Raw genomic sequence first — 26,939 nt, 5'->3', positions numbered from 1 at the left:
CTATGTTCAGTGCCAAAATCACCATCTTAATCCAAGATGACATTGATTATACTTTTAACATAGCACCCATGTATATCAATCCTTGGGAACTGTGGTGTACAAAGCATTTATCTTATATATCACTGTACATTTGACTTCAGGAATTGTTTTTATTCATGATGGAAGCTTAGTGTTCTTTTTTATGACTGCAAACACAAAATAAAATTTCTATGATACACCACCATTATCACACCAATCTTGGGAACCAATAACTTCAGTGGTATACTGTAAATTTGATAGACCCACAAGGCAGGTGAGGCAATATCTTTTATTGGACCAACTTCAGTTGGTGAAAGAGATAAGCTTCTGAGCTACACAGAGCGTACACAGATGAAGTATGCTCTGTCTAGCTCGAAAGCTTGTCTCTTTCACCTGCCGTGTCTGTCTAACACCTGCATGTCACAGCATGGCTACAGCAACACTGTACTCTTAATAGTTATTTTTCATAGGGAGGGTAATTACAATGAGGCTCATTGTAGTCAGAATTGAAAACTTTCATATTACTTTCTGCTTCAATACATTATCCTGATGGAAACCATGACCTTTTATGATGTGGGCTATGCACACCCAAACCAGACACGTTCATTTACAGAGGTCTAAGTAAGACATTACATTAGTCAGGATAGAACTAGATATAACAATGTTAAGTGAAACCAAAAGGAGAGTGAAAAAAAGCACTTGGTGTCTGAGAAGACACAACAGCATTTCTTAGCTGGGATTGTGACTACTACTTTTGTGTGTGTAGGGTATGCGGTAGTAGGTAAATACCATGGTAACCAATAAGTGAAAGAATTTTAAAACCTTAACTGTAAATCACTCTGGCAAAGAGGAAAATTGCACAGTTCCATACATAATAACTACTTTTAACAATGACTACCACTTGAAAGTTTTCTTTGTTAATTACAATGGAAAATTGGAATGACCATAGAAATGATATCATTGGACTAGAAGAGAGCAATAGTACGAGTGACAAGGAAAATTTACCTCCACTCTGCATTATGTTATCAAGAGACGGTCAAACTCAGGTTTGATTTCAATTTAAATCTTTTTCTAACAGAGTTCAAAATGGCATCTTGCATTATGGATCACACAGGAAAAGCAAAGATAAATGCAAATGATATTACTATCATAATTACTTAGTATAGAAAAGAATTAATGAAGATGATCATTTTTAACTGCTCCTTTGCATAAAATGCTAAGATGTCCTTTCAGCTGCACTTTTTAAGATGTTATGTTAGAAAATGGCCCTGATCAGTCATATTTGCAGTGACTTGATTCCATGATATATAAAATGGGGACAGTACTTCTTTGCAGCTTTCAGGGGCATTAAAAGGATGAATTCAGTAAAGTGCTTTGTGATCCTCAGGTAGAAGTATTCACAACAGTATATGGAGAACAAACAATTATGTAATTACTGCATGATTCTCTCTCTGTCTCACTAGGCAGGTCTACAGTACCACTTAAGTCAATCTTATGTCGCTCAGGGTGTGAAAAAGACATCTCCCCGAGTGACTTAAATTACAGCGACCTAAGCACTGTCCACACTGGCGCTATGTTGGCGGGAGACATAGCTTCCGCCTCCCGTGGCGGTGGAGTAATTATGCCGACAAGAAAGTGCTCCTCTCAGCATATAGCATCTTCACCAGACATTCTACATAGACACATTAGCATAGGCATTGGTGCAGCTGCGCTGACATAGCGCTTCTAGTGTTGACCTGCCCACTGTAAATGTTGATAATCTTATCAATTATAAATAAACCACACAAACTAATAAAAGTGAATGTTACTTAACATATTGATGGAAGATTCAAATTCCAAACACTTTTGCTTGGACTATATTTTATCTGTCTGTTTTCATAGTTTTAATCTGTACATCAAAAACATCATTTGACATCTTTCTGTAGCATCAGACAGGAAAAAGCTCTCTTGAATCAAGATGGGACAATACTGCTAGATATCTAGATTTTGTACAGTTTAAATAGTACAAAAAACATGTTCAGAGCACATAGCTTAAGGGAAGTCATATGCAACATATCTAGCTGAAAAGGAACTTGTAATTAACATTAAATAACAGCTTTCAAACACTCGACTCAGGATACGGAATTGAAAAAGGTGTGGGCTGAATTAAAGGAAGTCGTATACAACACGTATACAATACAATAGAACAATGGAGAATTCAATGTGCAGAATTTAAAAGAAACAGTAGCAGTAACACCTGCAAGCAAGGCAAGAACTAATGACAATGAAAGCAGATGGCAAAGAAAACCTCACCTTAGAATATACCACACACAAAAGATGATAAAATGTCCATGAAAAAAATATCTTGGACTAAATAGTAAAGAAACAGAAAATGAAATCTTCTGCACCCTTTTTAAAGTAATAATAAATTAAGAAGAGGGCTTAACAGTCACATCAAGACATGAAAAAAGGACGGTACTCCCTTGTAACTTCTTATTGGGATGGCCAACTAAACCAGTTTAAGTGAAATAAGCAAGCAAACAGTATTTGTTAATCTGGACAAAACATTTAAAATTATTCCAAAGCTTCTGTTGCTACAAGCTCCTGCCCAATTTAGTTTACCAGAAAAACTACAATAGATGCCATAGATACCTGTTAATTTACTAAAGTAGGGATGATGCAGTAAACTACATTAAGAAAACAAGAAAAATGTATCTACTGGATTAGAAAAGAGCAAGAAACAATGGAACAAAAGAGATTTAATAGCCTGAAACTACTGCAAAGTAAAGTCATGCTGGGAAAATGTTCAGAATTAGAATAAAGATATAAATGAGAAACAAGCCTGAGAAACCACATCAAAACAAAAATCAAGCCCTCTAATGGGTGGATTGTATCTGACTTTAAAAAAACCCGCACAACGGTAACAAACAGAATATATTAGGTTTCAAAAGTCATCAATCACAAATTCTCTGGGTCCAAAAAGATATCCCATGGTATACAAATCACAGACTGAATGTGTCACATTCCAATAAGTTGATCAGGAATATTATTGGACAAAATAAGCGCTGAACCTGTTACACAAAAAATTCAAGTACTGAAGAGCACTAGGGGAGGGAAAAAAAAACAAAAAAAAAACGCAGTGACACAATAGGACACTCAAATCTAATAGGATTTAATATATTAAATCTGAATCCTTCCTGCATGGGACATGAACAACACTTCATCATCTGTACTGTGTAACCTGGAGCTCTCTTGTGCACATCCTCTATGCTGTTAAGTACCATAAATATTCCCTCTCTAAGTAAAGTTCAACAGAAGGGTTCTTTCAGTTGGCATTGTGTTATCCCCACTCCCCAATGACATCTCTGTCAGGGCAGACTCTTCAGCGTCATTCTTAACACATTTCAGCTTTCACAAGCTTTCAACACTTTCTTGATGACTTGGTTTTCACCTGCAGTTTTCCAAGTTTTAACTTTTTTATTGAGTCTTGTAATCTGAGATGTTACAAAACTATCTTTTGGGTGTTCAAATTTTGTCAAAGGCTTCTTGTGGGATTGGTTCATTGACAGTGTTGCCAACCCCAAAGGTTCAAAAATCATGAGATTTGCTTTAAAATAAGATTATGTAAAAATGATAAATTTGGTGGTTTTTTATTTGCCTTCTGCTTTTTGATCCTTTAGGGTGCACTGGGATCACATTTTGAAGCTTTCTCCACAGCCACGAGGGCTAGAAGCTTATTTTTTCTTTAAGAATGAAGGCTGAAATCATCACATATCCATTTGACTCCAGGAGCTGGGGCTTTAAGAAAAATAATCATCATGAGACTCATGACAAAATTATGAGAGTTGGCAATACTGAGTTAGTACCTCTTCACAGTATTCTGCCCATCACTCTTTTTGATCTATTTCTGTTGTTAAGGTCTTTCCTTGTTTGTTCTTAACAGGCCCTTGGCTGGTCTGAACTTGCCAGCTACAACCCTACTGAGTTCTGATAACGTATTTTATTAACCATCTCTTTCAGTATCAGCTTCAGTTTCTCTGGTGATGTTATCCATGAATTTCCTCTTGTCTCATCTTGTGCTGCTTTTCACTGCCTTGTCCGTTGTTTTGTGCTATTTTTCCCCCTATTAAATGATCTGCACATAAAAATGTACTGAAAGGCAGAGATATGACATAACGGATAGCAATCTGTTAACTGATATAGATTAGATCAAAAAGGAAATAAAAAATACGAACAGTTTCTTTAAAGTTGTCCCCAAACTTTTTAGGTGTGGCCCCCCTTGCCCATGTCCACGCCCACCACACGGGGCTGGGGCGGGAGGTGGGGCCATGATCAGGGCCGGAGGCTGTGGCTAGGAGCAGGGCCACGGCAGCTGAGTCAGGAACAACAGTTGGGAGCCGGAGGCCAAGACCAACGACTGAGGCCATGGGCCCAGCCGGGCTGTGGTGGCTGAGACTGGGAGTGGGGCCACGGCAGGTCAGGGTCAAGCAGGTAACAGCAGCCAGGTGCTGTGGTCACAATTAGGAGTGGGGCCGGCAGCTGGGGTAGGGGTAGAACTTAGGGCACAGTGGGGTGGTGCTCCCTCCCTGCCCCCTTGGGGGCTAGACTGGGCCCTGCCACGCCCCCCCCAATGTTCCTTGGGGGCCCGCCTGACAGTTTGAGGACCTCTGCTTTAAAGGCAGCACTTCGACTTATTAAACTTGAAGCCGGATTTAGTTTGACGCCTCCAGCCACTAAAGGGAACGTGGTAAAGCACAGACAAACTAGAACAAAAAGAGAGCTGTTTGAATGGGGAGAATACTTTGTTTTGAAAATAAGATGTAACAGTGGGGCTAAGAGATAACTAACGTGTACATATAGCTTCCAAAGAACCCTTTTCAGTTGCAAAGTTGGCATCCAAAAATATAAGAACCAAAAATGTAACAATTTGGGAACGGTGGTGGCATTTTGACCAGGGAAATCTGACTCAGTCTAGCTAGAGTCTGTAGGCATTTCAGTGACAATTCCCATTTTTATGAAGACCAAATTCCATAAGGTTTTACTAAATTGGGGAAAGTCCCAGAGCTAGTAATGTTGCACTGTTTATAATTACAGATAGCACATTCAGGGTTCAACCCTGCGAATCCTGGATGCAAATCTCACAGGGATATTCCTTCCCCCCTGTGGAGATCATCATGGTAGAGTGATTAATAAAATAGAAGAATTGGTCTGAAATCAACAAATTAAATTCAATGAAGACAAGTGTAAAGTCCTATACTTAAGAAGAAAAAATCAAATACATAAATACAAAATGAAAAATAACTGTTTAAGTAGCAGTACTGCAGAAAAGGGCCTGGGAGTTATAGTGCATCACGAACTGAGTATGAGTCAACACTGCGGTGCTCAGTATTGCTAAACTCAGGAGATTAAAAGTCATGAGCCAGACCCCTTCAAGAGAGAAAAAATTATCATGTCAGACCCCAATAGTCATTAGATTTAAAAAAACAAACAAACATGATTTTTGGGCCAAAGATTATATTGTGTTTTTTGGTCTGTCTTTTGATATTTGACCTCCCCCTGCCCTCTGAGAGTGTGGGAGGGAGGGACAATTAGTGTTGCCCATTCTTTCACATTTATTGGGTAAGGTGATTTTGGCCCTCCTGCAGGAGCTCTCACCCCCACATCTGCCCACCCGTGCCCAACAGTTAATCCTGCCCCCCGTGCCCCCACATAGAATCATAGAAGATTAGAGTTGGAAGGGATCTCAGGAGGTCATCTAGTCCAACCCCTTGCTCAAAGCAGGACTAACCTCAGCTAAATCATCCCAACCAGGGCTTTGTCAAGCTGCAGCTTAAAAACCTCTAAAGATAGAGATTCCACCACCTCCCTAGGTAACCCATTCCAGTGCTTCACCACCCTCCTAGTGAAAAACATTTTCCTAATATCCACCCTAGACCTCCCCCACTGCAACATGAGACCATTGCTCCTTGTTCTGTCATCTACTACCATTGAGAGAACAGCATCTGTTAATTTCCCCCCCTTCCCAGCCACAGCCTCACTTCTGCTTCTTCTTCAGTTCTGTCCACCTCTGCCCCACTTGCCCAGACCTGGGAAGCTGCAGAAGGGTCCCATTGCCCCCTTCCCAGGCTGACAGGGGCTGCTCCAGGGACTCAATCTCACCCTGCCCCTTCCAATACCAGGAGCTGCAAGGAGGATGGGAGAAGGAGCAGAGGCACCGTTCTGTCCATCATTCTCACAGGAAAGGTGAGAGGAAGGAGGGAAAGGAGTTGTCCTGAGCGGCTGGGCTTTTTTCTCCCTTCTTTCCCCTCCCCTCCTGTGGGAACAGCAAACAACGGAAGATACACTTCTGGCAGGACTGAACTTTGCTAGGCAGCTGGAGCTTCTCGCATTATTGCCAGAGAAGCTCAGGCACGCTCTGAAATCCCATCACTTCCAAAAATTCTCAAGGATTGGCAATACCGGATTCTGTTGCAAAAAAGCAAATGTAATTCTGGGATGCACTAACAGGAACGCCATATGTAACACATGAGAAGTTCTCTATACTTGACATTAGTGAGGCCTCAGCTGGAGTACTGTGTCAAATTTTGTGTGTCACAATTCAAGAAAGATGTAGACGAAGTGGATAGAGTCCATAGGAAATAGTAACAAAAATGATAAAAGAGGTTTATAAAACCTGACCTATGAAGGAACATTGAAAGAACTGGGCACGCGTAGTACAGAGAAGAGATGATTAGGGTGTGAGGGGAGTACATGATAACAGCCTTCAGATACATAAAAAGTTGTTGGAAAGAGGCCAGTGATCAATTGTTCTCCATGTCAACAGAGGGTAGGACAAGAAATAATCAGCATGGTTTGCAGCAAGGGAGATTTAGGTTAGATATTAAGAAAAGCTTTCTATCTATAAGGATAATTAAGCACTGGAACAGGTTTCCTAGGTTTGTAAATCCTTGTCATTGGAGGTTTGTAAGAACAGATTAAACAAACACCTGTCAAGGATGGTCTAGGTTTAACTTGGCCCTACCACAGCATGGAGGGATAAACTAGATGATTGTTCGAGGTCCCTTCCACCCTACGTTTCTATAATTCTATGAATGTTTGTTCAAAACAGCAAATACAATCCTGAATGGATCTAGAAAACATAATGTCCATTTCATGAAAGACTGTCATATTTTTTAAAACTGAACATTAATAGAAATACCATTATGGGTGATGTCACAGGGGTGCAGCTCAAAGTAACCTGAAAAGGTATCACTGACGGAAAACTTGGGGAAAAAAGGGAGACAGAGGACATAAGACACCTAAGAGCATAGGTGGTGTTTGAGACATATTGGTCTCGAAAAAGTGAGGGAGAAAGACAGTGCTGGAATAGACAGATGATCCCAAACAATCTCAATCATCTTTTGCAGAGTGTAACCCTATTTGGCCTGAGCAGTTAACCAATACTTGAGATCTTACAGGTTATTTCTGTTAGAAGAAATTGGTGCAAATCTGTTTATTTACAAATCATGTACATAAATTCCTGTTCCCCTGAACACAGTAGGAATCAGACACGAGGCAGTTTCTTTACTCACAGTTCAAAGCTTCTTTTCAGCCAGTACTCTGCCCCAAATACTCCCTCTCTGTGCTTCCTCTCAGATCCAGATTTCCAGTGCTTCTCTTGCCCTCTGCCAGGCTTTTTTGGCTGTTTTTCTCTCCCTGTTCTCTGGCTGCTTCTGCACTAGACACTCACCTCTCCATCAAACAATATAAACTAAAGCCCCTTCACATAGCTGTGATCTGGATTTTGGGTAGTGGCTCGTATTGTTTCAGCCACCTTACACCAAAAATGAGCTTAACTTCTAACTTACATTTATCCTGAATGAAGAGCAGCTGTCATGTCCACCAGCTTCAACAAGGCTTCAATTAATCACTCAACTTCCATCCTATTATGCATACAGCTACTTTGGTTTAGTCTGATTTTCACTCTTCAGAAAACCTTATTTTACCTAAAACCTACATACCAGGTTTGCAGGTTTGACTGCATACCACCCCAAAGAGGTGAAACCATCTTTCATCTCCAAGGAGAGGTAGTAGAGAAAGGTTATCTGAAACCCACCTCACTTGGCATTCTCAGTCAAAAGGGCAAGAACTGAAGAGTCCTCTCCTTTACAGTGTGTAGCTTTCAGGGCTCTAGACCTCTGGATCAATGAGAAAAGCTTAATGACCATGGAGCAATCAAGTTTAAGATGGCAAAATGATACATGTCTGAAGACAATGAATGAATGAAGACATCTTTAGTGTAATGAAGACCTTAATTGATAAACATCTTGTCCAGTCAGAGCAATAATAAGATGCACAGAAACAGAGCCACTATCAATAAAAAAAAACTCACTATGGGGCAAGAAAAGATAATATAAGAGCTACCATACTGGGTCAGACCATGGTCCATCTTACCCAGTATCCTGTCTCCAAAAGTGGCCCACAGCACAGCTTTAGCGGAAGTGTACAGAGCAGGGCAATTATGAAGTGATTCACCCCATCTTCTGGTACTCAGAGGTGTAGTAGGGTTGCCTCAAGTACGGGGTGGCATCCCTGTCCATCATGGCTAATAGCCATTGATGGATCTATCCTCCATGAACTTATCTAGTTCTTTTTTTAACCCAATTATTCTTTCGGACAGCAAAACACCCCATGGCAAAGAGTTCTATAGGTAGCTGTGCACTGTGTGAAAAAGTACTTCCCCTTGTTTGTATTAAACCTGCTGCCTATTAATTTCATCAGGTGAATCCTGTGACTTTTGTATTGGGTGGAAGGGTAAACAACACTATTCACTTTTTCCACAGCATTCATAATTTTATAGATCTCTATCAAACTGAGGCCATTAAAAAGGGACTTACATAGCTGCCTCCAAATAACATGATTTGAACAAAACAAACATTTGAATATTCATGAAGTATGATAGCTCCATAGGGAGTAGGCAGGAGAAAAAGTAAGTGGGCAATCAGTCTGTTGTAGGACTTACATACCTACTGGCTGCACTGGGAAATGAGGCTGCAGCAGAGAAGGGCTCAATACACAGCAACATGGCTGCACTAATCATGACACCTTCTCCTCCTTGACTGCCAGCCCCATCCACCATTTAAGCTAACTGAGGGGAAGCTACAGCTACCATAGCCTCTCCACAGTGGACTTTCCACCACAAAGCCAGCATAAAACAGGACCGAATTTGGCTAATGGTGGCCCAAGTCATTTGGGCTGTTTGTCTCTTTTCAACTGCTGCAACCCAATGTACTCTTGTTCTTCCATCCTATCTATCTATCTACTAGTTATTTATCACTCATCACTATAGTACCTGGAGACCCCAGTTTCATACCCTCCTGCCCTCACAGGGGAGCCCTTTTGCTTTCCTGCTCTTCCAGAGAGACTGATCATTCCTTTTTCCTTCTGGAGAAGGACAATTCTCCCCAGCCCCATTCCTCCAAAGCTCAAGGGACTGGGCTTTGTTTTGAACTAGCATTTGGTATAAACTTGATTTTCATTCTGTATGGTACTTACCACATTCAGAGCACGAAGAACATAAAAGCATAAGAAGTGCTGCTGTAATGTTGCCACAGGATCAAGCCAAACAGTCTTAGCAAGCAACAAAGAACTATACACATTCAAAGAAACTAGCATTTAAAAGCCAATTCAAGAAGAGGTACCTGTATGCACCGTCTGATGAAAAAAGACTTCTATTGTATTATGTTCTACACAATTGAAAAACGAGACCATTACGGGATTCCAGATATTCTCTTTGAATAATGCAACAGTTTGTATTTCTAATCTAGATAACCTTTAATATGCTTTGCAGAGCATTTTTCTGATGAATACATGATAGTATCAAACTGGAAAAGATTAGGAAGGAAGAAAAGTAATGTAATAATTCCCTGCAACTTCCAAATGGTTGTATGAAAAGTGTATTCATTAGTAGTACTGAATAAGAAAAATTACACGGATATACAAAAATCAACTACTCAGTGAATGCTGAGTTCATGTAGAATGCTTGTAAACGGTATACAGACTGAATTTAAAAACAGATAAATGGACCACAAACATTTCTTTTATTCGAAATATGTTTCTTTAAAAGCCCATTTTATAGGGTCATTTGTAGGCTGTGTAGTTAATGCATTACAGCTCTCAACAAACATGAAAGGGATCCAGATTTTATTTCTATGTCAAATCTATTACTCAAAGGCTGGGAGTGTCCTGTATTACTCTTTAGAGAATCTTTCTGTTGATGTAACAGCAACATATGTAGGTGGGCTTTGAAAAGAAGCTCAATCCCTCACTCCTCAACTAGAAATTAAAACACCATTGTGGTGGCCTTGAGGATGGCATCAGCTGGGAAGAAACAAGAAGGGATTCTTTTGACCCACAGAGGCCTGCACAGCTTCCACTTCTAAAAAGAATTAAAAAAAATCCCTTGAGAATGTTTAGATACTGTTCTAAGAACATTTACTGCATTAGAGAAATGCATGTTCCATCATATTTTTAGTTTGCATTCCCTCACACAATAAATAGACTGTTCTTATTCGGATCTGGTTTGGAAGTCATAATACAATTTAAAAGGTATCCCTTAAAAATGAAGTATGTTAAATGGCAAAAGCACAAATTTTAAAAAAAGTAATCCTACCAGCACTATAACATCAACATTTTTAAGCATTACTTGGAGATTTTATCATTATTTAAATAGCAATGAAATGAATAGGGTTCCTTATAACACTTGAGTTTATGTGTTAAAAAAAAAAAAAGTCTACAGACCAAGTCTTGAGTTGGGTCATGTTGCACTCGGTAGGTGCCCTGGGTACTTATTGTTTTGCAGGTTGGAGAGGGGTTGGAGGGGGATTTCCACCTTGGTCTCCATAATCTCAGGGTTTGTTTTTTTTAAATAGTTATTATAATGTAAATCTCTAGCCATTATGGTTGTGAAGAAAAATGTCAAATCATGAACTGAGTGTAACTGTGATGAATGTGGGGGTTCTGTGTGGTGAATGTAGATCTGGACCCCAATATATAATTTATGTATTGGGTGTCTGAGATGGGGTGCTGGAATGTAGAAGGGCAGCAGACAGGTTCAGCACCATTCTCCACAGTCACCAGACCAATGAATACAAGCCAATAAGACTGAATGGATCTAACTGCTAAACAATGGATCAATCATCACACTGGCATTCTCTTAGGTAGCCTGGGCTGGGCAACTGGGGGAGGAGAGAAAAGCTTGATACATAGACCTGTAAAAAAAGTCCATAGAAAGAAATATGGCAATAGGACTCAGACACATACAGGCAAGTTGGGGCTGGAGAAAAGGCTGCTCCGGAAAGAGGAGGAAACCTATTAGGGCTCAATTCCTAGCTGGGACCCCAAGAGTTTCTCAGCTTCCTAAAAAGATGTAAGTTGGATCTGTTATAATCCTGGAATTTATGAGGGAAGACCATCTAATTTAGCTTGTAGTGAATCATAAAATTAGAAGTTTACAAGAAGTGGAAGCTTGGACAGATATCTAGGGAGGAGTATAAAAATATTGCTCAAGTATGCAGGAGTGAAATCAGGAATGTCAAAGCACAATTGGAATTGCAGCTAGCAAGGGATGTGACAGGTAACAAGAAGGTTTTCTACAGGTATGTTAGCAAGAAAGTGGCAGCCAGGGAAAGCGTGGGCCCCTTACTGAATGGGGGAGGCAACGTACTGACAGATGATGTGGAAAAAGCTGAAGTACTCAATGCTGTTTTTGCCTCTGTCTTCACAGACAATGTCAGCTCCCAGACTACTGCACCGGGCAGCAGAGCATGGGAAGGAGGTGAACAGGCCTCAGTGGTGAAAGAATAGGTTCAGGACTATTTAGAAAAGCTGGACATGCACAAGTTCATGGGCCCAGATGCAATTCATCCAAGGGTGCTGAGGGAGTTGGTTGATGTGATTGCAGAGCCATTGGCCATTATCTTTGAAAACTCATAGCAATCAGGGGGGATCCCAGATGATTGGAAAAAGGCAAATATACAGTCCATCTTTAAAAAGGGAAGGAGGAGGATATGGAGAACTACAGACCAGTCAGCCTCACCTCAGTCCCCAGAAAAATCATGGGGGTTCTCAAGGAATCCATTTTGAACATTTGGAGGAGAGGAAGGTGATCAGGAACAGTCAGCATGGATTTACCAAAGGCCTTCTATGATGAGATGACTGGCTCTGTGGATGTGGGGAAAGCAGTGGATGTGATATTAGTAAAGTGAATTTAGTAAAGTTCAGTAAAGTTTTTGTTACAGACTCCCACAGTATTCTTGCCAGCAAGTTAAAGTAATATGGGTTGGATGAATGGACTATAAAGTGGATAGAAAGCTGGTCAGATCGTTGGACTCAACGGGTAGTGATGAATGTCTCGATGTTTAGTTGGCAGTCAGTATCAAGCAGAGTGCCCCAGGGGTCGGTCCTGGATGATGGCTGGATTGCACCCTCAGAAAGTTCGCAGATGACACTAAGCGGGGGGGAGTGGTAGATACGGTGGAGGATAGTGATGGGATACAGAGTGACCTAGACAAATTGGAGGATTGGGCCAAAAGAAATCTGATGAGGTTCAACAAGGACAAGTGCAGAGTCCTGCGCTTAGGATAGAAGAATCCCATGCACTGCTACAGACAAGAGACCGACCGGCTCAGCAGCAGTTCTGTATAAAAGGACCTAGGGGTTACAGTGGACAAGAGGCTGGATACGAGTCAACAGTGTGCCCTTGTTGCCAAGAAGGCTAACGACATATTGGACTGCATTAGTTGGAACATGTGTATAGATTGGGGGGCTATTTTAACTCATTTTTTCTAACGCTTTGCTCCACGAGCTAATAAACTTATTTGTTTTAAGACGACTGCAGGTCATTATATCATTGGTTACATATTCTGAAAGAGAAAAAATCACGCAGGTGCCCAAATCTTGTTGGGCCTGTTTGGTAATAAGCGGTTAACATAGATAGTGTTCTGGAGTTAAGAGTGGAAGAACTGTGAAATTCCACCCCAAGACATATAAAGGTATAAGATCCCTAACACCTGAAGAGGCAAAAAGAAGTCTAGCTCAGATATGTAAGCTGGGGAACATCGAACATGGGTTAAGAAGTTGACATTACCTCTGTATATGGCATTAGTGAGATCATTAAGGGAACAGTGAGTCCAGTTCTGGTGTCCACATCTATGAAGAGGATGTTGAAAAATCGGATGGGTTCAGGGAAGAGCTACAAGAATGATTCAAAGTCTGGAAAACAAGCTTTAGAGTGAGACTGAAGAAGCTCAATATATTTAGTTTATCAAAGTGAAGGTTAAGAGGTGCCTTGATCATGGTCTATGTACTACATAAGGAAGAGATTTCTGATACTATCTTTAATCTAGCAGAAAGCCATAACAAGATCCAATAGTCAGAAACTGAAGCTAGACAAATTCAGACTAAAAATAAGGTATATGCTTTAAAAATAACAGTAATTCATCATTTGGAACTATTTACCTAGAGATGTGGTGGATTTTGCGTCACTATAAATCAAGACAGGATATCTTCCTTAAAGTTATGCAATAACACAACAAAAAATTATGGGCTGGATGCAGAGATTGCTGAGTGAGGTTTTTTTGGGCCTATATTATTACAGATCAGATTATTGTTCTGGTGTGTCCCCTGCAAGAATGAGTTCAGTTTGCAAGCCTATTCAATTTATTATAATGGAGAGTAATCACATTTCATATTTAACAATTCTTTTCACCACCACCACCACCAAACAGGTAACAAAAAAAAAAAATGTACCTTCTTTACTAAATATGTTAGAAGGGCAACATCTGCCCTGGTTCTGTCCTCTTTGCCTGCCTGGGAAGATCCAAGGGCCCAGAATGTGGTTGCAGTTACGCTGTTGAAAATTTCCCCAGCAGGAAAACTCTCTTATGGCATAAAAGCAGTGGAGATAGTTCTTACACTGACTTCCCCATCCCAGCATAGGGGGTTTGGCTGGGGCGGACAGCACCCTGTTGGGGCAGGGGGATCATAGCTTGACTCTGTCAATTCACAGCTGGTGTATGATCACTTAGGGAACATAGCCAGCTGTTGTAAGTTAGAGCAGCCTAAAGCCGAAACTTGCTTGATAATACTGATGTAGCTTAAATAATTAATTTAAAAGTCAGGTGACATGTACACTAAATTCAATATATTCCATCTTGGCATAGTTTCATGTTTGTGTATCTGTCATCTTTTGTTTTTGATGAACACCAAACAATCTTAAATAAAAAAATATCAGAGTAGACTAATATGAAGCTGAAAACGCTCTACTCCAAACATTAAAGGAATCCTATCAAAGAGAGTATTGAATAGAGTCATAGAGTTTAAGATCAGAAAGAACTATTAGATCATCTAATGTGATCTCCTGTGTATCACAGGCCATTACATTTCACTCAGTAATCCCTCTATTGAGCCAAGTAACTTATATTTGACTAAAGAATAATTTTCAGAAAGGCATCCAAATCTTGATATGAAGACATCAAGTGATGGAGCATGCACCACCTTCCTTGGCAGTTTGTTCAAATGGTTAAACCAATCTCACTGTTAAAATTTGTCCATAATTTCTAATTCAAATTTGTCTGGCTACAATTGCCAGTCATTGGGTCTTGTTTTGCCTTTCTCCAGTACATTAAAAAGCTCTTTAACACCTGGCATTTTGTACCCAGGAAAGTACTTATACATGCTAATCAATCAGCTCTCTGTCTTATTTTTGATAAAATAAGAGATTTAACCCTGTAAGTTTCTCACTGTAAGGCATTTTCTAGCCCTTGAATCATTTTGGGGGGCTCTTTTCTGCACACTCTATAATTTTTCAACACCCTTTTAAAAAAGTGGACACCAGAACTGGATGCAGTATTCCAGTATCCATCTCAGTAATACTGTATACAGAGGTAAAAATCACCTTTCTACTCTCTATTCCCATTTATATAGCCAAGGATCACATTAGCCCTTTTGCCACGGGAGCTCATGTTGAGTTGTTTGTTCACTATGACCCCCTAATTCCTTTTCAGAGTCAATGCTTTCCAAAATACAGTGCCCCATTCTGTAGGTGTGGCCTGCATTCCATGTTCCAATAATTCTATCCTATATTAAGGCAACTAATTTAAAAAAAATCTAGTTTAAGATATATTTTCCAGAACATCCACTCTCACTCTTGTATAAAGTATCTGTCATAGGTTTCTGCCCAATTATTTCTAAAGGGTCTTTCAATCAATGGAGAAAACTTCCCTACTAAAACTCCAATTTCACATTAGCAGCCTCAATTTCAGACCCATACAACACTGAAGCATCCTTTTGGCTTTAACTGGATTTGTTGTGGGGACAGGGAACGGCACCCTATCTGCCTATACAAAGGGAGTAGTGAAATTGCCAAAACATACAATGTTGTCAAATGCATAAAGTACACACCTAAAAAGATATTTTTTCTGCTTTTTTTCTTTTAATTTCGTATGTTATTTGTAGCTACAGTAGGTAAGGTACCAAACCTTCAGAAAGAGACTTTGGGTTAGTTTCTTTTATTCATTGAGATCTCCTTACCCAGGAACGGGTGGGGTTGCCTGAGAGCCAAATTACAACTTCCTGAATCTCCAGCTACCCTGCCCTGACATAAATTAGAGCAGCTTTTGCTATTTATAATATACCCATCAACATGGTAACCTAAATATAGACAATCTAAGTCTCAGAGAAGTATGGTGTAATTACATACACAACAGCACTAGACGAGTCCATTTTGAGTGCCCAGTCACAAGAAACAGTTTTACCATTGTTTAGAAAGAGATGTAAGTATACACAATGCTTTACAAAAACATATCACACTGTCACAATTTTCAACACTATTTTGCAGTAACTTTTTGTCTAACTAAATGTATAATAAAATAAAGGGATAATTTCTTGATGATTTCGTTAGAATTTGTGGTTCATTTCTATCCACCAATCAACTTTTCTTGCCTTGTCCTTACAACAGACAGCAACCATTCTCCCATTTCCCATCAGTCACATCTGCTTCTCATTTTCTTCTGAAAGTATCAACAACCTGGAATGATTTTCCATCATTTTAGCATATTTGTAGATTAACAAATAATTAGCACAAACAGATTATCCAATATAGCTACTTCAGTGATGTCTGTTAAACTAATATTTTCAACTACATCCATCAATCCAGCTTTTTCAGAAAGCTTGAAAATCTGAACAAGATTACCAAGAGAAAGACTGTTAACAAGAGAACAAAGCAACCCAGGCACAATCCTTGTGGAAGTGCCAGAAGGTCAGGCTGCTGCATAGACAAACCCTCTTTCTCTGTCTCCCTCACATGAACAGATTTCCATAATTTCACTCCTCCAGCTGTAACAGATGCACATCCCACCAGAACTTCACTCCTTGACTGTAGGAGTATAGGTATGAGGCGGAGAGGGGCAGAACCAAATAAAATTTGGACAGAAAATCTGATCTGCCAGAAATACATCAAACAAGTTTCCTGGAAAAGTGCTAAATCCTCCTGCTGGTGGACTATGCTCTGGGATATGAATCCTCAGGACACTCACCTGATTTCTGTTCTGTATTCCCCCTCAATAAAGCAGCAGTTTCTTTGTGAATAGGAGAAATGCTTGGTGTTGTGACTTCTACTTGCATTTGTACATGCTGCAGCTGCTCCATTACCTGAACTGAATGCTCTTAGAGACTTACAATCATTTTTTAAATTATAGTAAAGATACGTTCTGACTAAAGTCAAAACCAATTAGCTGTACTTCAGAACCCATCCAATGTTTGCTTGCCTTGAATGCCCTGGGGCTGCCAAATCACGTCCCATCCTGGGATTCCCATGGTCAAGTTCCAATGAGATACCCACCACCTAAATATGCCTAGAGAACATAACAGTAATTGACAAATCCTGAGGACAACACCCACTTTTGCTATAAGAAACCAAAAATATCTATAGTACTTAGCTAAATAAACCAGTTCTATAAAGAGACCATTAAGCCCAGTATGTAAATCAAACAATTACTACTGTCCTACTGAAGGAAGAGCTAGTACTTTTTGGGAGGCTAGTGAAAAACTGATCTAAGTGGATATATCTATATTTATATTTACACTCCCTCCAAGATGTATGAGATCAAACTAAATGGATGTGGTTAAATTCCAGTGTCAAAAACTTAATTTATACATTCACATATCCACAGGTTTTCAGGGATACGATTTCTGTGATCCTGGCAGATCAGTAATTCCTACCAAAAGCCTCCTGGTTCTGTTCTTGTCTCCCACCCCTGGAGCCCTCTGTTTAATTACAGAACAAGTACCATACACAACATGAGTAACAACAGTGGAAGCTGTCCCATCAACATGTCAGAGCCCTGAGACATGGAGGGACCACACCTACAGGCAAGATGCAAGTTCTGTTTATAGGAGTCAGTCAGCCAATGTCTCTCAAACTGCTAATACATGTGCCAACAGTGATGACTTTTTAAAAAGTTATGTGGCCACCTGAGATCATCAACTGATTTCATTTAGGATAATGGAAAGTCATGAGATGAAAATGACATGTAGATATTACTGACATGGGGAAAAGTAAAAGACTCCATATTCTACTGCTGAGTCCTGAAATAGTGTAGCTCAGAAAAAGTTCCCATGAGCCAGGAAAAAATTTATAGCTTTCAATTAAGATGATACATTTGCTTAAAATTTTATGAAATATCCTTGGAACAAAAAAGTTTTCCATCACACTTTAACAAATGTAAATGTTTAAACAGTGAGCTTAGTCTTCAGTTGCTTTCAGACCTGTTACCATATGTCTTTCCTTTTTTGAGCTTGCAGCTTAACATTAAAATAACATTCTTGCATTCCTCAAATATCCCTTCTGCTTCTTACGTCTGCTACTTTAAAAAGCCTGTCAGCTGTCATCTCTTAGAGTCATCAGTAATTTGCAGCATATTAGCAGTTATTGTTATTGCTTATTGTTTTAAGTGGCTTTTCATTAAGTCATGATGATCTGAGGTTACATACTAGACTATTGATTCGATAACATAATATCATAAGTAAAAAAAACTAAGGTGAAAAAAGCGACTACATAAATATTTAATTATGAAACATAACTCCATCCTACCAAGTGATAATTTGATGGCTAAGCACAAGGTAGAATAAATAAAAAGATATTTAAAGATTTCAAACTATAAATAGCTTGGGGCCACATAGAAACATGCACCTCATGAGAAGACAATAAAAGACAGGGAGTTTGGGAATTGTAAAAATTGAGATTTTAAGTAAAGGATTGTCAACTAATCTCTCTCTTGCTTTGTGACTAAAATACTGTGATTTCATATATAACCGTATTAAACAGATCATGCTTTGCAGAACACAGTGTACCTGATCTGAACAAGATCTACTCTTTTTCACAGTATTAACTAGAATTCTTAGCAACTGATAGGCAGAGTGGAAACAGTTTCTTGTAAGAACAAAACGATATGAAGTTCATGATGAAAATCTACAAAAATCTGTGTCCTAAGTAAAGAGCTGGAACCCAGCCAATTGATGGATAAAACAGTTATTTACAATCATATATCAAGACAGCCTCTTCATAACTTTTTGAATACCCCATAAGCCCAAGTAGTTTTCTATATACTTTCCCTTCAGTACTTCCACAACTCTTACATTAACTATAAGACTCCCATAAAAGCAATACTAATCACAGAAACAGCTTTACAGTAAATGTATGTGGGAGTGAGAGATGGGGAGAAAAGGGACACAGTTGTGTTTAAAATGTGCTTAAGGTAATCCATTTCATTCTGAAACTCTTGACACAACATAAAAGTCACCTCGGGTTATCTTCTTGAACATGCACCCAAACATATAAAATGTGTTTCTGTTAAACAAACCTGTATTTACTCTACACCAAACAGGCAACTACTACTAAAAAATTCTGTGGTTCATAGTTTGGCACTCAAGTCCTACAGAGGGTCTCTGCAGGAACATCCTGTTTTCCCAGGCATTAATGAAAATAATGCTTAATCACATAAAGAGATTTTCAAGTCTGTATCTTTTTGTAGACTGGTTGCAATCTAAGAGTACTGGGATGGGACAAGGTAATGCCCCTTTGTGTAAGTTTGGATTCTGAGACTTTTGAAAAAAGGTGGAATAGGAGCTTTTTCTTTAGGGTATGCCATGGTGTTGTAATAGATTAAAATTTTTAGGTAATTCTAGATGAGAAAGGTGTTACACTTGGCTGACTTCTGCAAAATAACTTACAGTGATGTTGGTATGCCAAACATACAGCTTTTAAATTCCTCTTGGAAAAATGATCTAAGCAACATGTACTTGCTCAGTCTGGTGGGTTTATTACTTCATCTTATTTCTTCCTCCCTCTTTTCTCTCCAGGAGATCAGGTTACATATTTATGAAATGATACAAAGAATGAGATGCCAACTCTCCACATGGAGAAGATGCTCTGATTTGCTGGCAACACTAGAATGTGGTATTCACTCTCTCCCACAACTCCTTTTTGCTCAGGCTGGTTCTTAGGCCTGGAGCAAGTTCTCTGCTTCTTAACAAAGGGAGTCACACTGCAAAGAGTATCTGAATGGCTGTTTGTTCCTTAAGCAGTTTTTCTTGGCTACCTGTTAGTGTAGTCATTAGGGTCCCTGTAAGTCCAGGATGCAAATTTGGGGTGATGTACCAGTAGCATATTTCAGACATCAGAGGTGCCGAGCGAGAATCAATCTTGACAATGTATCAAATTTAAAAGGATTAAAATGTTGAAAACTAGCAGGCAGCATTCTCCCATCATTCAGCACCTAGGCAAAAGGCAGCTCTCAGAAACAAGAGAGGAGGATTGGGAAAAAACCTTTTACCAGCAGGTTCTATACACAGTTTACAACTTTCCCTCTGGCCCCTCGTGTTTTATGAAGGTATCACATTGCAAACTTGAAATTTAAGTCATTTGACTGGAAAAAACAAAACCAAACCAAAAAGCCCCACTAAGAATGGCAGGAAGGCACACAGTGTAGCATGAAGTGGTACTCAGTTATGCACAATGGAGAATTAAATAATAAATGGTTTAATTCACATGCATTATGTATTTGTTTTTTAATTTAGTTTTTCCATTGAGAGAGGCTTATATCTTCAACAAGCTGTAAAGCAACTTCTGTATCTATGCAAAAAAGTTTTAAACCATACTTTGATAGGGGAGTCTCTGGCATGCAACAATGAGGAGACTCAGAGAAGCCCCCTACCATTTAGTTTAGTAAGATTCAGAACAAGGTATTAGATATCCTACTTTTTCTCTGGGGACTTAGGCCAGAAAACATTTGAAATGTATAGAGAAACCAATGAAATACCTAAGAAAATGGAACAAATCCCTGTATGTTTGAGCATACTGAAAATTAGCAACTTTTGAGGTGATATAAAGGAATATCTTCTCACAGGTCGGTCAGGAAGAGGGAATGGGCTTGCATCATCTGTTAGCAGTTGCAGAAAGGGAAAATAGGGTCATCTTATATCCACAGCATTCTTGTAGAATAAAAGAATTGTTCAATATTTTTCAATCATTTTTACATGTCAACAAATACACCGTATAAAATCTGATCTTATCATTGAGGCTTTGCTGATAAATCCTTGTAGAAAATAATTTAATAACATGGAGAATTCAATACCAGGTTTAAATTATGGACCAAATTGTGGCTGCCCAAGGAAGAAGAGAGAGGATAAGGAACCTCCACCATCCCTTCAATCCTCTGCAGGGGTAAGCAATAACCTGATGGGGTATGCTGCAGACAAGATTATCCACCCAAAAAGAAAGAAAAGAGGTGCATAGATGTATCAGCACAGGGAGAATAATCTCACATTCATTATTTTTCTGAGGCTGGCAGAGTTCCCACTCCCATGCCTGCACTCACTTCCTTTCCCCCCCTCTCTCAAAGACTCTTCAGGAATTCTGGCCAAGTCAGAATTTATCCAACGACTCGTCTGACTTGTCCAACTAGGTTTTCCACCATGGCACCTGTATCACATAATATGACTAGTGACTTAAAACCATAATCTTTTCCTAAATTAAGAATACAAGATTTTGCCTTATTCTTTAGGGACAGTATGTTAGAATGGGGGTGGAACTAGGTTTAGGTTCAAGATTCAGTGTAAACTATTGCTTTATCTTCTTTTCTCAATTCGGAAAACCCAGAGACATATTCTGATACGTACTCAAAAGAATAGCCATACTGGATCATACCCTAGTCCACCTAGCCCAGTACTGACAGTAGCCAGTACCATACGATTCAGAGGAAGATGCAAACAACCTCCTTACTCATGGTAGTTAAAGATTGTCTCAAGACCTGAAGTACGAGATTTAATATCTTTCAAAATTTGTAGTATTTTGTGGTTCTTGAGAAGAGATTTGAAGGATAATAGATGATGTTGAAACTGTGAAGCTGAGCAGATAAGAGATGACATAGTAGGTAACAGGAGTGCACAAGTAGTGTGGGGTAGAGTTGTGAAGGGCCTTTGATGTGAAGTGCACAAAGGTGATGCAGTTTAACAGTGGGGACAAGTAGAGAGAGATTCAGGGGAAGGTAATGTTGATGGGTACCTGGTGGTAGCCATGAATAAGGAAGGTGATCTTAGTGACTGTGCTTGGTATGGATTGAACATGGAGTGGAAGGTGATTTGGGTGTTAGGGAGGTCAGAGAACAGGAGGTTACAGTAATCAAGATGGGAGATGATGAGGGTTTGGATGAGAGATTTAATTGTATGAACTGAAAGAAGAGGAAGATTTATACAGGGATAAATGGCAAATTTTGGAAACAGCCCGGATGTTCAGGGTAAGAGAAGGATGAGTCAAAGATGGCTAGGGGCCAGTGGAATGACTGGAAGGACTGAAGAATTGTCGTCAGCAAATGAGAATGAAGGAATTGGGAGAAAAAAAGAAGAGTTCAGCTTTGCCAATGTTAAATTTAAGCTCCCAGTGAGTCATTCCAAAGAACTCATCAGACAGCAAGACTGAGATGTGAGACTGGACAGAAGCAGACTTATCAGGAGTTGAGAAGTACAGATGACAGTCATCAGCATAAAGACAGAAGCTGAAACCAGGAGAGGAACAGATTACACACAGAGGGGGCCCAGCCAAAGAGTCAAGTATGGAGCAGTCTCAAAAGCAGCAGGCACAGAGTCAAAAGCTTCAAAGGATCAGATTTCACAAAGGAGGGTCAAAAGCAGTGATGAGATCCATGAGGATGAAGTGCAGACCCTGTGATCTGACCAGGAAAAGGTTGTTAGGAACCTTGGTAACAGCAGTTTTATATTGCTAAGAAACAGTTTTTTGATTGAGCAAGTCTGTTCTCTCTTATTGGTTCAAAACACTGATATATTTTTATTGCCAGAAAGTTATACATTAATTTGAAAATAGTTTATTTTTCAAATGAAAATTCTATTACTATCATATCCATTGAATGTGCATCTAATAAAGACTAATATATATTAATAAATTAATTTCCTTTTTTTAAAGTTTGAATTAATGTTAAATTGTCAGCAACTTAAATGCTATGGATCATAACCTGGAGTAGCTGATAGTGAAACTTCCTTATCAGAAGCAAACATTGCTGGTCTCACTGAAATCAATGGGAGATTTGCTATTGACTTCAGCAGCGCTACGATTTCATGCCGAGACTTTTGACCATTATGTGGGTTCCACTGAAATATATACATATTCTAAATTTAAATGCATCTTTACAGAATTATGAAATCCAACTGTATTCAAGGGATGCCTTCCAACAACAAAAGAAACTGTGGTACTTTTGTGTGTCCCAAGTAAAATACGAGTATGAAGAACAAAAAATGATTTATTTACTGCTTCCATTTCAGTTGTTTAATTATGCACCTGTAGATTCCTGATGACTGGCTATTAAACACAAAGTAGCAGGGCAACTTTTATACAATAAACACATTAGGAGATGTTTATCCTTATAGGATGAGATTATAAAACTACTTTTTTTTTGCTGAAGTATCATATAGCTTCTTTAGGCTACTACATAGAATCATAGAATATTAGAGTTGGAAGGGACCTCAGGAGGTCATCTAGTCCAACCCCCTGCTCAAAGCAGGACTAACCTCAGCTATATCATCCCAGCCAGGGCTTTGTCAAACCGCAGCTTAAAAACCTCTAAAGATGGAGATTCCACCACCTCCCTAGGTAACCCATTCCAGTGCTTCACCACCCTCCTTGTGAAAAACTTTTTCCTAATGTCCAACCTAGACCTCCCCCCCTGCAACTTGAGACCGTTGTTCCTTGTTCTGTCATCTGCCACCACCGATAACAGCCTAGCCCCATCCTCCCTGGAACCCCCTTTCAGGTAGTTAAAGGCCGCACTCAAATCCCCCTCATTCTTCTCTTTTGCAGACTAAACAAGCCCAGTTCCCTCAGCCTCTCCTCATAAGTCCTGTGCTCCAGCCCCCTAATCATTTTTGTTGCCCTCCGCTGTACTCTCTCCAACTTGTCCACATCCTTTTTGTAGTGGGGGGCCCAAAACTGGACACAATATTCTAAATGCGGCCTCACCAATGCTGAATAGAGGGGAATAATCACTTCCCGTGACCTGCTGGCAATGCCCCTCCTAATGCAGCCCAATATGCTATTAGCCTTCTTGGCAACAAGGGCACACTGCTGACTCATATCCAGCTTTTTATCCACGGTTACCCCCAGGTCCTTTTCTGCAGAGCTGCTGCCTAGCTCGTCGGTCCCCAGTCTATAGCTGTGCATGGGATTCTTCCTTCCTAAGTGGAGGACTCTGCACATTTCCTTGTTTAATATATAATCCAGGAGAGTATTATAAAACATGCTACAGTGGGAAATTAAAAAAAAAAACCCAAAAAACAGTACACAGAATAATACAAACAAACAAACAAAAACAAAAAAAAAAGAGCTGTTTGAAACCTTTTCTCAGCATTTAAAAAAGCCTAAAATGCTAAGAAACAGCTTTGTATTAGAAAACAATTACAATGCATTGGAGAAAAAATATAAAGGTAAACTAAAAAAGATTGCAGTCTTCAGAAATAACCTCTCTTACAATTAATGAGATAGGGAGCCTACTACTGCATAGCAAAATTAAGGAGTTGTGGAAGAGAGCATATGGAAATAGACACACAGAAAGTACTCACATAAAGTTTTCCGGATATTCACTCAAGGCCATGTCAATTATATTCAAAGCATCATGATAGTGTTTCTGGGCTGACAGCAACAGTGCAAGGAGATGCAAAGAGTTGGAATCATCTCCTTGAAGCTGAAGAGCCTGACGAACATAACCCAAAGCTTCTGGGATCTAAGTAAAAAAAATGCTGAAAAGAGTTATTACTAGAAATTTCACTGCATGTATGCAAACATTCAAGCTATCTGTAATACTCCAAGAAGTTATGCAAAGCTATATAGACTCCCATAAAATGTTAACTAGAAATATAAAAGTGGATCTGACATTTTATAGATAACATTAAAAGCTCCAAAGTAATAAATCAACCTGTGAAGTGAGATAAAATGGGTTTATCTTTATGTGCAAGTCAATACCAGACCTTTAAATCTAATTCATTCTTTCTCCCCCAGTTACAATATTTTTAATTTATTTTTAATGATGCTCAAAAGATACTTTATTTTAACTTCAGTTCAAGCGTATCTGAATAAGCACAGAGCTAGATTTCAGAGCAACTTTTCTTGTTTTATAACTTCCCATAATCGCCTAAGTTGTATATGCTTTTTTTTAAACATATGCTTCAAGTGTTGAAAATGAATTATTTTATGAAGCAATGTGCTTCTGAAGTAAAAAAGAAAATTCTGGCAAACTCATAACTGTTGGGATTCCCTCAGAGATCTCTTTCCACTCATCTTCCCAGGAACTCAGTTCGACTCCAGACTTCACCACTAACGTATCTTTATTTGGCAAACAGCAAAGCTACTCTGAGTTGATCAGACTCAAATGCAGTGAGTGGATTCAGGGTACATCACAGATCCAAAGCTACAGAGAAACCCTCTTCTTTTATGTACATCTCATTGCATTTCTTATACATTGTATTATGAATTCTGGTATTGATTTGGTTACTTGGTAGGAACCAATCCTTGTACAGCATGCTCTGTCCATGCATCTGTCATATTTGACTTATTCTTTACCTCACCTTTACATTTTCAACTTATCTTGTCCATTATTACCTTGTTCTTTGCAAATGGTTCCCTGGGTATTTCCTCTGCTTATCTTAGCTAGTTCAGACATCGTGTTTCTTAGTTCACTGAGCCATTTCTCTATTTTAGTTAGCACAAACTATCTGTTTTCAGCCTGATGATCTATTTACTTCCCTAATCCTGTCTTCCAAGAAATGAGGCCTCTCCCAGGTTTAATTACTCATGCCAAGCTAGGCCTACATTCCATTGCCTTTGGGTGTGTGTGGGGCGGTTGTTTTTTATTTTTATTTTTTTTTAATATAAGCATTTGTTTTATTTGTATTGTATTTTTTGGGGGGAAGGGCGGTTGTACTTTTTGACCTTTATTACCCAGCAACACATTCCCAAAGACCACAGTAATCATTTGAACTACTGTTAATATAGGGCTCAAAGTATAACCCAGGGGATGAAAGCTCACCTCCTTTGGCACAGTGTGTTTCCACTGCCTGTACAGTATTGTCTCTAATTTTTTGTTTTGTGGCTATTTAATAACATGTTCTTTTCCATCCCAATATAGTGGTTTTTGCCAGGGGGCGTCTCCAAGCCATCCTGTGAAAGGGGCAGTATAAAGAACAGCTGTGGTGTGGGAATCTGGAAGCTGTACTGGGAGTTCACCAGATGAGTTTCCTCAAGAGGCTAACCCCCCTGCAGAGCTTTTAATCTTTTTATTTCTTACTCCAGTGGCTCCTTCTCTTTTTCAAGATGCTAAAATGGAACCCATGGTCTTCCACGTTCCTGATCTCTTCATCCCTCACCCAGAATCCCTTGCCCCTGGGACCAGATTCCACTTGGAAAAGTTGGGCCTCACCTACTGACACTGTTGATTTATTTAGCTCCAATGAGTGCTCTGGTTAAGAAAGTGTCCAAATTATTGGGATCAGGGTTGAACTGCAAAAGATATTCTTTGCATTCTGGGGGAAGCACCATTAACACCACTTCAATGTGCGTTTGCTCTCCTCTTGCTAGTTTATTATGCACATTATGCTCTCACAGATTCCACCACCGAAGCTTATCTGCTAGCTCTCTCGGACCCTCCTTCAGAAGTAGCTTCACATTAAATGCTTCCCCTTGAGCTGATCTTAAATGTACACCACTCATGCCAAACTGTTCCCCCACGTTGAGTCATCAATAGTATGTGCTATAACCTGCAACTATAAACGTCCCCAAAGATCTCTGCAATAATTTATCCCAATCCAACATAGCTAAATGGTTCATCTCTTTCAAGACTATTCCTTTAAAAAACACACGAGTGAACCTATTCCACTTATTCTGGGGAGGGGGTCCTCAATCCTTAACAAGGGATTCCAACTCCTGGATGCAGAGGTTACAAGTTTCAGTAACAATCCGTCTACGATCCACTTGCCCTTCTACCTTAACTATAATAGGAGCCTGAGGGGTGGGGGCAATGCCCAAATCCTCTGGACATATTATTTAACTCAGTCCACAGGTATCTTGTTTTAGCAGTGTCAAAAACAGAGGAACAGTAACAACTTGCAGGGCCCCACTGAACAGGTATATCCTATAGCTACGCTGCAAACTGAGGGAAACCCTCTTGCGTCCTGCCTCACATTATGCTGGCATCTTCACAACTGGTCCTGTAAGTTTGCTACTTGTTCTACAAGCTAGTCCCTTATTTTCTGACTGCTTTTATTTTTCTCCAAAAACACCGCTGGATTGAATTGCATGTACCTTGTATATCTTCTTTTCTTCACCAGCCCATTTTTTTTCCTTT

General features: G+C 39.5%; 1 protein-coding gene across 3 annotated transcripts in view; it reads right to left on the bottom strand.

The window, feature by feature from the left end:
* Nucleotides 1-26,939, bottom strand: part of TTC7B (tetratricopeptide repeat domain 7B) — a 277,659-nt gene that overhangs the window by 101,022 nt on the left and 149,698 nt on the right. For all 3 annotated transcript variants that reach the window (XM_067556318.1, XM_067556316.1, XM_067556319.1), the window contains one exon: nucleotides 24,163-24,323. In XM_067556318.1, the coding sequence (XP_067412419.1) occupies nucleotides 24,163-24,323 (161 nt within the window). The remainder of the gene's footprint in view (nucleotides 1-24,162; nucleotides 24,324-26,939) is intronic.

The sequence above is a fragment of the Emydura macquarii genome, unplaced genomic scaffold, assembly GCF_026122565.2.
Source record: "Emydura macquarii macquarii isolate MOO-44397 ecotype Brisbane River unplaced genomic scaffold, CSIRO-AGI_Emac_v2 contig_1713, whole genome shotgun sequence".
Lineage (NCBI taxonomy): Eukaryota > Metazoa > Chordata > Testudines > Chelidae > Emydura > Emydura macquarii.
This window is presented reverse-complemented; position numbering and strand designations above follow the sequence as displayed.